A 12,122-nucleotide genomic window follows, 5' to 3' on the forward strand; every position below is an offset into this window, starting at 1 on the left:
GAGTGGGCTTTACCTGAGGTTGCTGGGTGGCAGTCCCCCGCGGGGATGCATCACAGCGCGCTCCCAGCAAGCAGCACCCCCCACTGCAGGGCATCTGGGTTATTTTCAGTTTTTGACTGTTGCAAATTCGGCTGCTAGGAACATTTGTGTATGAGCTTTCATGTGGACCTAGGGTTTCATTTTTCTGGGATTAATGCCCCAAACTATTTGAATATCTGTACCAATTATACTCCAGCCCCGATGTAGGGGAGATCTAGTTCCCTCACATCCTCAGCAGCTTTGGGAACTGTCGTTTCTTAGCTTAGCTGTTCTCACAGGTGCGATGTCTCGTGGCTTTAATTGGAATTTCCTTAATAGCTAATGATGACGAACCTCTCGTGTGCTTATTTGCCTTCCGCACATTCTCTTTGGTGAAATCCCTGCTCAGGTCTTTTGCCCATTTTCTCATTGAATAGTTTGCTTTTTCCCTGTTGAGATTTGAGAGTTCTTTGCATGTTCCAGATCTGAGGCCTTTGTCAGACATGGGGTTTGCCTGTACCTTTAAGTCTGGAGCTGTCTTTTTATCCTCTTGACAGGATAAAGGACCAAAATTTTAAATTTTGATGACGTCCAAATTATTGACTTTTTCTTTTTGTGCTCTTGGCATCAAGTCTGAGAAGTCTTCCCCGAGCCCCAGACCCCCACGTTGTGGTTCGCGGTGCCATGATCTACAGTACCGGTGAGGGTGCGCTCTGCCCGCCTCCTGCCTCTGCTGCTCGAGCGTGGCCCCTTTTCTCTCCGTCTCCCCAGGAAAGTATCACCCATATCTTGTTTCCCTGAAAAATCTGTTGTATTGTCAGTCTTTCCAAAAGATTTTTTTTTTTAAGATTTATTTATTTATTTATTTATTTGACAGAGAGAGAGACAGCCAGCAAGAGAGGAAACACAAGCAGGGGGAGTGGGGGAGTGGGAGAGGAAGAAGCAGGCTCCCGGTGGAGGAGCCTGATGAGGGGCTCGATCCCTTAACGCTGGGATCACGTCCTGAGCCAAAGGCAGATGCTTAACGACTGAGCCACCCAGGCGCCCCCAAAATATTTTTTTTAAGATTTTTTTTATTAGAGTGCGCACGAGCAGAGGGAGGTGCAGAGGGAGAAGCTGCCTCCCTGCTGAGCAGGGAGCCCAATGCCAACTCGATCCCAGGACCCGATCCTAGGACTGAAGGCAGATGCTCAACCGACTGAGCCCCCCCAGGCGCCCCTCCAAAAGATTTTTTTTTTTTTTAAACACATGAGATGTCATTAAGTATGGTTTTCTCTACAACATTCTCTTGGTGGTCATCCAACCACAGGGATAGGAAACTCCCAACTTCCCCAGATGCCACATTACATCTTTGGATAGCTCTGAAAGGTCTGCCTGTCGGTCATCAGGGGTTGATCTGCTTCCAGGAGCTGTGGTCCTAGATAAGAAGCAACTTGAATTTTGCCTCTGAAGACAGGCCTTTAAATATCTGAAAACTTTACCCCTGCTCCTCCAGCGTCTTCTCTTTATCAGGCCAGAAGTCTGAGGACCTTCAGTTGTTGCTTATGAACATCAGTTAGGGTGCTTTTGGCTGTAAGTAATGAGAAGCTAATTCAAGGTGGCTCAAATAGTAAGGGGATTATTATTATCTTGAATGGAAGGAGTCTGTCCAGGAGTCGGGTGGTTCGCTGCTTCCAGGGTCGATGGGTTCGGCCTGAGAGCCCATTTTCTCAGCTTTCTGCCCTGCCACCTCAAAGTGGGTTTTGCCTTTCCGGAACCTCAGGCTTGTTCACAAAAGCTCTACCAACCTATAAGGCAATACCCAAAGGGAAGAAGGAAGGAAGAGGACATGTCCCTGCCTGGGGTCTCTTTTTAAGATGGGGAGATCTTTTAGAGGAGCCCCCAAGCAGACTTCTTATATTTAGTGAGCCGAAAGTGTGTTCTAGTACTCACCCCAAACCAAACTGTGGCAAGGGAAATGGAATGAGGAGTCCAGATTGACCTTCTGGGCCTGGGGAAGAGCCCAGCGTCGCCCACGTGCATACTGGCAGTGGGGAAGGTGGGTGAGCACAGAATCAGATTTGGTTCAGCAAGAAAGAAAGCGAGGAAGAGCTGGGTGGGTGACCTGCGGCGTTGGTCTCCTACTTGTTCTAGGACCATTCTCACCTGGAAGTGTCTCCAGTTTCTCTGGTTACACCCTTTTGAAATGGGATGTTCACAACTGAGTAGTGAACACACCAGGTGTGAGCTGCTGAGTGGCAGGTGCTACCATCTTCCTTATTCTAGACTTCTGCTTTTGTTATGTAGCCGATGGTCACATCATACTGTTGCCAGCACAGCTGAAACTTCCAAGGCTTCGTTTGTTCTGTAGCCTCTGGGATGTGGAGTGCTTGCAGTCTGCGAACGTTGTTCCCATGGCTTGCCGTGCCAAACTCCTGCCACTGGCAACTTCTTGCTTCTGCATGGGGTGGAGGCAGAAGGAACCGCTCCTCTGGTGTGTGCTGGGGAGGCTGTGAGGGGCTACAGAGGGAGCACAGGCTGGTGGTCGGACAGACTTGGGTTCTAGAACGGACTCTACTGCTGATTGGCTCTGTGATAAGGGGGCCTGTCTGGGCCTTGGCTTCCACATTTGTAAACGAGGGGAGGCCTCGGCTTCCACATTTGTAAATGAGATTTAATTATCTCTGCTTAACAGAACTAGTATGAAAAACACATTATTTTCAAAAAGTGCCCATACGTACCTGTCCCCTTAATTCTCTCCTTCCTCACCTGCAGCTGCCTTCCACATTAGGAGCTGAGAGTTTGCAGAGGCTCAGCTTTTTAATTCTCCAAATACCTGTGGCCTTGTGACCACTAGAGGCAGAGTGGTCCTGCTGACCTCATGGCATAGAGAAGGCTCCGGGCGGTACATGAGGCTGTAGGCCACAAGACAGATGTTGCTGCTGAAAGTCAGTCTCAGTCACGTGGCTGGCCCTTGTGCCTGGCATCCTCCCTGGCCTGCGCTCAGGATGGCGAATGAGCCGGGGTGGGGGGTGTACCACCATGGCCCACTTTTATCTCTGAGGTCGAGTCATCTTGGAGGGCCTCTTCTGCCTGTGGTGTCCTCAGTGGGGGTACTCCTGGGCACAGATTTATGGTCATGTAGTTATAAGGCGCCAACTCCTTGAATAGCACTCGCTTATGAAATCCTTAGTCCTCCTAAACCCCAAACACTGGGTCTTTCCAGAATCCAGAAAGAACCCGGATGAGAAGCCGCTCCTGCACCCTTTGGATGGCCCATGGCAGGGCTGCCCCGGGCAGCACGTGGTGTGGCCTTCTCTCTGACCCTCAGACCCGCCTTTTCACCACCGAGAGGAGCCAGGCCTCGTTGAAATATCTGTCCTGTTGCCAGGGAAGCTTGGAGGCCTGAGTGGGGCAGGGCTCGAAGGGAAGATGGCCGGCTGGAGGCATCTGCTTTTGGTGGGAGGAAGCGGATGGACAGGGAGACTGTCTGTAGCTGTCTTTCCCAGAGAAGCCCAAGCAGATAATAAAGCCATGTAGAAAATAGGATTAAGGTAATGAACAGGCAGGACAGAGTTTGATCTTTCAATAATGCCAAAGCCTGACTGACAGGCCAATCTGGAAGGTGGAGCAGCACCGCCGGCAGGACTTGGTGGCGGGGCACTGTGCGGGGCTGGGTGGATTCCTTGCTTTTAACCTGTCACTGCTGAAACCTGAGGAGCTCCGGGATTTTCTCTTTTATGTGTGTGCTGTGACTTGGGGGGAAGGAGTGCTGGAGGGGCAGTTTTCCTCAGAGCATCACCCCTCTGGGGCCGCCCTCAGGATGACGGTGGGGGCTGGGACACACCTGGGGGGGGGTGTAGGGGCCCTGCTGGGCTTGTCTTCACCCTGCTGTCTCTCCGGGACCCGCTGGCAGGCCGCTTAGGGTACTTCTCTCCATGTCTGGGGACCCCTTCAAAGTCACCATGCATGGCTCCCTCAGCCCTTTGTTCCATCAAGAGCCCTGGAGACTCTGCTCCCCCTGCAAGCTAGGGACGGGGAGATGGTGGCTGAGTACGCAGGTCAGAGGGCAGCTGTGGGCATACAGCCATTACCTAGATGGCAAGAGCTTGGCTGTCTCTCTCTCTCTTCTTCCTTTTCTGCCTTTCTTTCCCCTGGAGTTGGAAACCATGGGCGGGGCCCAAGGACGGGGCATTTCTAACGTGTCTAAACCAGGCAGAGAGAAAGAGAGAGTCCTTTAACCAACCTGGAGGTGCCAGAGTGTTCCTGCTTCCAAGGGTAGATGGTCTTTAGGTCCAGTTGCAGGCCCGCAAGAGCTCCATCCTGACAGATAGTGCCAGCAGCCACTGAAGCATCCCTTGCTAGGCCCCATGGTCCCATCAGACCCCAAGGAACTGGGCTGAAGCCGTCCCATTCCTGAGCCTGGGGTCTGAAGGAATCCAGGCCCATCTTCTGTCCTCTGTGTGCATTTGAGCAGGAACCTCAGCTAGGTCCCAGGGAGGGTGCTGTCTGTGTGGGGTGTACCTTCCAGCTGCTGAAAGGCCTGGGAGGTCGGACTGGCCTGACATCATATACAGCCCTCCTCCCAGCTTGCTCGCACCATGCGTTCTACATTTCTGCCAAGGGCATTTGAGCCGGATTTAGCATTGGTGCAGGTGGGCAGCAGGATGGAGAGGCTGTGATCCCGGACCTGCAGGGATCCTAGTGGGTACCACCACAGCCCTAAGCCAGCCTGGGGAAGGGGATGGGGTGGGCTTAGGTGACCTGGCTACTCCTAGAGGATTGGCACTTCAAGTCGTATGCGTGCGATTATGTGTGGGCCCTGCACACATCCCCTCATCTCCCCTTCCAGCCAAGGTCATCCCCGTTTCCCATTACTCTTACATTTCTATCCTAAAGCCCTATCTTCTCTTTCTCACCAGAGTTGGGGCAGACAGGCTTCTCACACATTCTGACAGGTGCCCTCTATTTTCCCCTCTGAGCCTCTGCTCTAGCTGCCCTCTGTGCCTGGTTTCCCCCCTCGATCCTGCTTATTACTCTCCGGTGCACACAGCACCTCCACCACAAAGCCGTCCCTGATCCCAGCCCCCAGGGCTGAAGCACTCACAGGGCCGCCTCGTCGGCCACCACGGGCCAGGAACGTCTCTTGGGACCCCCGGGTGAGCACAGCAGATGCATTATCAGAGCATCTAGCGGCCTTCAGAAAGGTGAGGTGCCTGGCTGCAGCCCTTTCTACAGAAGGAAGCGGCGACCCGAGCGCTGGGCCCAGTGTGGCTTCGTCTCGGCCTGCGCCTCCGCCTCCGCCCCGGGCGGCCCGGCCCTCGGTCGGGCTGATTGGGGAGCTGCCTTCTTTAAAGTACCTGCCTTCTCCTTTGAAAGTATTACTGACAGATTTTTTTCATTTTGTTTTTTCTTTAACTCTTTAAGGAACCCTGTAATTTCTTTCTTTCTTTCTCCCCCCTTTCCTTTTTCTTTCTTGTCCCCTCTGTCCCCCTGAACTCTTTGAAATTGGCTCTCTGCCTGCTGACACCAAACTGATACTTTGCGTTTCACTTCTCCTTATCCCTTTATGGCAACAGATGTTGAAATTTTGTATCCTTTTATCTGCCCGGCTGCCCCTTCCTGTAATTACGGGCCCCTTGTTAGCAGTACAAAGTGGGCTGCCCGGCTGCCTGGCCTTTGAGCCATTGTGTCTGAACACGTGTGCGCGGGCAGGCGCGGAGGGCCGTGCACGCACACACACATGCAGGGGAGAGGCTGTGGGCTCGTGCAGGGCCCTTCCCGCTCGCCGGATGGGGCTGAGGCAGGCGAAGCTTCCATGGGCTTCTCCTTGTCTCCACCACTCTGGTGTTACATTTGGGGCCTAACATGCCTCCTTAATTCCCACCCTCCCCACCAGAGGGCTGGACAAGGCCAGGTCCTCCCGGCTGAGAAGCCTGGTGACTCCCGGCCCCTCCCAGAGTTCCTGCACCCGAGGGCTGTCATGGTCGGAAAGCCAGATCCCGGCCAGACCCGAGTGCCTGCCCGGTGCAGACATGGTGCCGGCACCCCGGCTCTGCCCCTCTGCAGGGGCGGGTCCTTCACCAGGGCCATCCCCCTGCTCCTGTCATTGCCTGTCTCACTTCTGTCACTCCCTGGAGAACCACTCCATGCCCACAGGCCGAAATGTTTTATCTGTCCTCTTACGTAAGACTTTCATTTCTCTCCTGGGATCCATCCGGCCACCCCTTGTATTGTTAGTTGGATACATGACAGACTCCCTCCCTGGACTAAAAACTCCTGGAGGGCAGGGAGAGCTCCTTCAGTCATCCCTGACGTCTCCCAGTAGTTCGCTAAAGCACACTGCCTTGTGTACAGAAGGTGCTCACTTAATGACTGGTGCTCAAAGGAAGGAAGAGCAGGAAGGAGAGGGATGGGAAGGAGGAAAAACCTCCAGTCCTCTGAGTGGCCGTGTCTGGGCCAGCTTGCATCTTCAGGCCCTCTGTGCCTGGGAGGCGGGCTGCGGGAAGGTGAACTGTGTGTCACTCTTCCATCCTTGCCCTCCCCTGAAAGCTTACTGTTGCGTCTCAGGGTGACGCATGCCAGGCGGAGGAAGGAGAACCTCTAGGATCCCCAGGGAACACCCTCAGGAACCCCGTGTGTTAACAGTGGCTGTAAAATGGTGTGGGGGCCACAGGCCGTTTAGATGCAGGCTGGGAGGGGGACGGGAATCTGGCTTCTCCTGGCTCGGCGCTCGTAGCATAGGAGGACTTTCTGTGGCTGTGGCTTGTACTGGGAGCACAAGCAGGCCGGTCAGGGAGGCAGGTGGAGGCTGGGATGAGCGGCCTCGGGGAGGGTGGGCACCCACTTCCAGCTCAGCAGGGCCCAGACCAGGAGAGGGAGGGGCCCTCCCAACTGGGACATCTGGGTCTTCAGGGCCAACACCTCCAGTTAGCTGTGCCTAGATGACCTCTAAAGATGGTGATGGAGGGGTCCGTGTCTCACTAGATTTCCTTCTCCCTGTCAGGAAGCTCCTCCCTAGGCTCCCTCTTCCCTTGAGCTGGACTTGCTGTGCCGCAGGGTGGGAGCCCCGGTTCCCTCACCTGCTCGCCCCCTCAAGGCCCCTGGGATGAGGCCGCCCTCTGCTTGTTCTTCCTGCCCAGGTACTCTGGGGCCTCCCAGAGCGCACTGCAAGCCGGGCCTCCTCTCGTTCCTCAGGCTCACAGGGGTGGCCCCATCTGTCTTTCTCTTTCCCTGGGTGGAAAGAGAATTGCTGGAGTCAGGTTCAGGAGAGGCTGGGGTGTGGAGGCGCCCCCCCCCCCCAGCGGCTCCTGGAGGCCCCGTCTTTGTGTGCAGAAGTTGTAAGGGAATGGACTTTTTGTCTGGGCCTCTGTAGTGACAGAGCCGGCCCTTGCTCCTGTCTTGGCCCGGGACTCTGAGGGGCAGTCCTGTTCCCACACAAGTTGTGCGACAGCCAAGGCTCTGCACCCCCCTCCCACCCCCCACAGTGGGAGGCCGAGAAGCATTCTTGACATTCTTTCCAGAGAAAAGGGGTGAAACGTCTGAATTTGGGGGTCACTATGTTATACAAATTGCAATCTAATCGTTTTTACAAGAACACACTTGCAGGAAGAAAAGGAGCCCAAGAGGAGGGGCTGAGGAGACAGCTTGTTTTGTCCCCCTTTCCCCCAAAGTTTGGGGCTATTGTCGGGCTGATCTTGCTCTCTTCCCCAGAGCTGTTGAGCTAGAGTTTTCTAGTTAAATTGGTCTCGGGGTGGGGGCCATGAAGGGCCCACGGTGCCATCTCTGTTTGTTTTCCCAAATCAAAGCCCCAGCAGGGCTCCCGTGGCAGGGCTGGGCCGTGCCGTTTCCCGGAGCCGGGGTGTCCACAGACGCTCTGGGCTTCACCTCCCAGCCACTGCACAGCAGTCTTGAGGGTCCCAGGCCCAGAGGCAAAAGAAATTGTATCTTTTTATTGGCCCATTTGAAGTGTGTGTGGCCGTTTCAGAGAATCCGAGCACCGGGCAGCAGCAGAAAGAAACTCTTCTGTCTTGGCCCAGGCTGGGCCAGTGGACAAGGGGCTCCGGGACTTGTGCTGGCCTCGGGGGGCTGGTGCTCACTCTGGCCCTCCGATTTCCCCCAGTGGGCAGGGTTCTGTTTCTTATCGCAGACGCTGGCATGACCCTTTCCAGGGGTGGCTTAGATACTGGGCGGGGGCCCAGGGTGGCAACTTGGTCTGGGTATTGGCCCTGATGCTGCCAGTCCTGACACCACTGCCCCTGTCCAGCCCACGGGTGCCCAGCTGTCTTTCCCTCTAAACCCTGGGACCAGGGGTAGGCAGGTAGAGCCATGCTGGGCTTCACGCCCCCAGCCCCCACTGCCTTTCATCTTCTGTTTCAAACAAACATGAAATTACTTCTGCAGATTAAAGGGGAGAGCTCCTCAGTCATTCCTGAAGGCCTCACTAATGGAAGGGGCAGGGCCCCCAAATCTGGAAGGAGGGAGAACTGGAGCCAAACAGCCCCTACCGGGTGTGCACAAATGTCCAGAAGTACCTATAAAAGAGAGGTGGGGGTAGGGGACGGACTCCTATGGGGACTCTGGCCTGCCTGGTATGGGTCAGTCACGGCTGGTGGCCCCTCTGCGAAGGCAGGCCCTTCCTAGGAGCCAAGGTCAGCGATCACTAGGAGATGCTGATCTGGGGGTAGTGGCCTTCTGCCTGATCCCTCAGGGTCCCCCACCACAGAGGCTTACCTTCTACCTCAGAGAAAGAGGAACACCTCCTCAAGGAGGCTGGGGGCAGGGGTGCTGACTTAGGACCTGACCTCCCACCGACCGCAACAGTGTCCCTTGGTGTGTGTGGGGGGGGTCACCTCATTGCCCAGGGCTCAAGGGGAAAGGTGGAAGGGAACCCCAAGCCGTTGCCTCTGTTCCTTCAGCTTCTGGGGAAGATGGTGGCTACACTGGGGAGAAGGGAGGTTGAGGGTCAGAGTTGGTGCGAGCTGGAAGGCCTGGGGCTGCAGTCTGCTTTCACACTTGTGGCTCACAGCCTCTGCCTCAGCCCTGTGGTGAGCACTACGTGTGAGATCACGGAGTCCTCCCTCCCGCCGCCGTCACCGCGGCCTCTTACCTGGGTGTCCCTGGGAAGTGTTCATGGCCTTGCTTCTCTTGTTCTGCTAGGGAGGAGAGCCCAGCATCTCTTGGGTGAAAGTGTGGGATCAGGTCTGGAGGGTGCCCCTCTTCATCCCCCCCAGTAATTCTGCAGAAACTCCCTGCTTCTCCCCGTTCCCTAGCCACAGGGATTAGCGGGTGCACTTGATGTTGAGGGGTAGTTGCTAGGGCCAGAAGGCCCCCCTACGTGGTTGCTAGGGGTCTGGCATCAGGGCGAGGGGTCTGCCCACTGCCGCGGTCACGGAGGGAATTACACAGTCACAAAGAAATTGTTCTTCTCAGTAATCTGCTCTCGGCCACTGGGAGGGGTGAGGGTGGGGGAGCACGCTGGAGCCCAGCAGGCCAGGGGCTGTGATCACACAGGCGTGCTAGCCCCGGGCTGGGGGCCAGCCGGGCCAAGAACACCAGGGACCAGCCTGCTAAGCTGCTTTCTCAGCGATTTCTCTCCCCAGACACAAAGGTGTTTACTTGTTTTAACATCTCCTGGGACTCCCCTTCTCCCTTTGTGTGGTCTTTATCCCAATGAGGTTTGAGCCCCAGATTACAGGCAGGAATTAAGGCATGGGGCTCAGGCAGCTCAGAACGGCATGACCCGCAGGATCAAGAAGTATAAAGTAACCAAGTGTGTGTGCGCACGCATGGGAGGGGGCTGGCCCGTCCGCAAGGCCCATTCTTCCTCCCCGAGGAACAGAGGAACAGCAGCCAGGCGGCGAGCAGGTGTGATGCTGGGGCTGCTGGGCTGACAGAGGCCTTTAGCTGGGGGAGGGGCAGGCACTGGGACTGGGGTGACAGGGTAGGCGTCCTGGGCCATTTCTTCCCTTGGCCCCTTCCTAAGGAAGCCTGATTTTCACTCAGGAGGGAGACCTGCATTTCCCCAGGGACTGAGGCCGTTAGGCTACAAGCTGGTGTGGGGGCCAAGGTGGGACAGCCTCTCATCCTCTGTTCTCTCCCCAGTGGGCAGCTAATGACACACCTGGGAAGTGACTTCCCCCCAGGGGCTGGGGTGTTGGATGTCATGTATGAGTCCCCTTCCACACTCTTGTCCTGTGGCTATGACACCTACGTTCGCTACTGGGACCTCCGAGCCAGTGTCCGGTGAGTGTGCTAGGCAGGAGGTGGGCAGCAGTCCCGGCCCTCCCTCCGTCCCTCCTGGTGCACCCCCAGAAGGCACGGGCCCTCCAGGTGGAGGCTAGGAGCGGCAGCCAGCAAGGTCGGATCAAGCTGAGACTCCCCGCTTGGCAGCCCTGGTCCCAAAGCCTGGGAGACCATAGCCACCAGGTGCTGATTAAGAGCCCCAGGAGTCGTCAGGGTCCTGTCCCTCAGCATTTTGCCTTTCTGCCCTGCTGCCTAAGTCCTGTGACGCATAGCCAGCCGTGTGAAGCACAAATGAAGGCCTCATCCGGCCTGGGGTTCGGGCACTGGCAAGAAAGAGCCCCTTACAGAAGCGGCTCTCCCCCCTTAAGTGTAGTGATCAGCTTCTGTCTCCTGGACAGGAAGTGTGTCATGGAGTGGGAGGAGCCCCACGACAGCACCCTGTACTGCTTGCAGACCGACGGGAACCACCTGCTGGCTACTGGTTCCTCCTACTATGGGGTGGTGCGGCTGTGGGACCGGCGTCAAAGGGCCTGCCTACACGTAAGCGCGCCGCACACCTCACCTCCGAGATGCCACGACTCCTTCCTTAGGGGCTGTATCTGGGAGTGGGGGTGCCTGGAGAAGGTGGGGGAGGGGGGAGTGTGCATGGGACCTGGCCCCCTGCACTGGGCCTGGGACCCTTAGGTCAGGGCTCTCTCCCTCTCCCACTCGGGCCTTGCTTCTCCTGTCCTGCCAGGGAGGAGAGCCCAGCATCTCCCGTCCCTCCCTTGGTTGCAGGCCTTCCCGCTGACCTCGACCCCGCTCAGCAGTCCCGTGTACTGCCTGCGCTTCACCACCAAGCACCTGTACGCGGCGCTGTCCTACAACCTCCACGTCCTGGACTTTCAGAGCCCATGACAGGGCCACCCCGGCCCGTGGGCCAGGGAAGCCAGCTACTCAGGGACCTCTCCTGCCTGGAGGGTGCAGGGATACCTCCTCCCCCGCTGTGCCTGTGCTCCTAGACCTGTGACCACAGTGCTTGGGCACCATCAGGTAAAGGCTGCTGACTCCCGGGAATTTGGGGGTACCTCCCAGGAACTAGTTGGAGAGAAGGGATCTGCTGCTTTGAGAGAACGGCTGAACCTGGCCGGGCCTTGCTTCCCTGTTGGCCAGAGCAAGGATCTGGTCTGGACAGGCCTGCCCTGCACCTTGACCCTTCTTAGAGTCATGATAGCTTAGAGTGAGGTGAGGGGCGCCAGCTGTCCCAGTCGGTCCCTTTATGCCCCTTCCTTGGAAGGAGGGGTGAGGCTGCCAATCCTCTGCTCTGGCCCCTACCTCCTCAGTCAGTCCCCACCCTGGACCAAGCTCTCGGGGCTCATTCCTGGGGCACTGTGGCCTGGTCTGGCTTTGAAATTGAGGAAGGACAAAGGGAACCCAGCAGTTTTGAGTGAGTCCTGAGCCAGTCCAATCTCAGGCGAGCTGCTAAGACAGGCTACAATGTTCATTTTTGTAAAAATAAAGCTTGATTGTTCACAGACCTGGTTCCTCTCTGGCTAGGGAGTCCTGGGAGGCCCTAAAAGGGGGAACGACATATTCAAACTCGAGGATGGGCACGTTGGGGAAAGAGTAAGACCAAAGACCAAACCTCTCATTACCACTCACCCCTTCTGCCCCAGTGGTGGGGTAGGGATAGGGGACCATGGAAGGGCTCTGTGCTGTTGGGGAGCTAAGCTACTCCCCATCTGCAATACCTCCACTTCACCCCACTCTAACACACGCGCCCTCCTGGCAACAATACGTCCCTCCTTCTGCCTTTACACCCACAATGTCTTAATATCCTGGGCTGTTTCCAAGGTTTCTGTATTTCAAAAACTACTCCTTTACTACTTTACCTCCCCTCA

General features: G+C 56.4%; 1 protein-coding gene across 4 annotated transcripts in view; it reads left to right on the forward strand.

The window, feature by feature from the left end:
* Positions 1-11,756, forward strand: part of FBXW4 (F-box and WD repeat domain containing 4) — a 79,534-nt gene extending 67,778 nt beyond the window's left edge. For 2 of the 4 annotated variants that reach the window (XM_045802927.2, XM_045802928.2), the window contains exons 7-9: positions 10,102-10,242; positions 10,641-10,782; positions 11,020-11,756. In XM_045802927.2, coding sequence (XP_045658883.2) covers positions 10,102-10,242; positions 10,641-10,782; positions 11,020-11,139 — 403 coding nt within the window. In that variant the 3' untranslated portion in view covers positions 11,140-11,756. Of the gene's footprint in view, positions 1-650; positions 9,452-10,101; positions 10,243-10,640; positions 10,783-11,019 lie in introns of those variants that run through there. The other 2 variants (XM_087862765.1, XM_087862764.1) reach the window with 2 other exon arrangements.
* The last annotated feature ends 366 nt before the right edge of the window (positions 11,757-12,122 follow it).

This window comes from Ursus americanus, chromosome 6, assembly GCF_024610735.1.
Source record: "Ursus americanus isolate L20-20 chromosome 6, mUrsAme1.1.p, whole genome shotgun sequence".
NCBI classification, from domain to species: Eukaryota; Metazoa; Chordata; class Mammalia; order Carnivora; family Ursidae; genus Ursus; species Ursus americanus.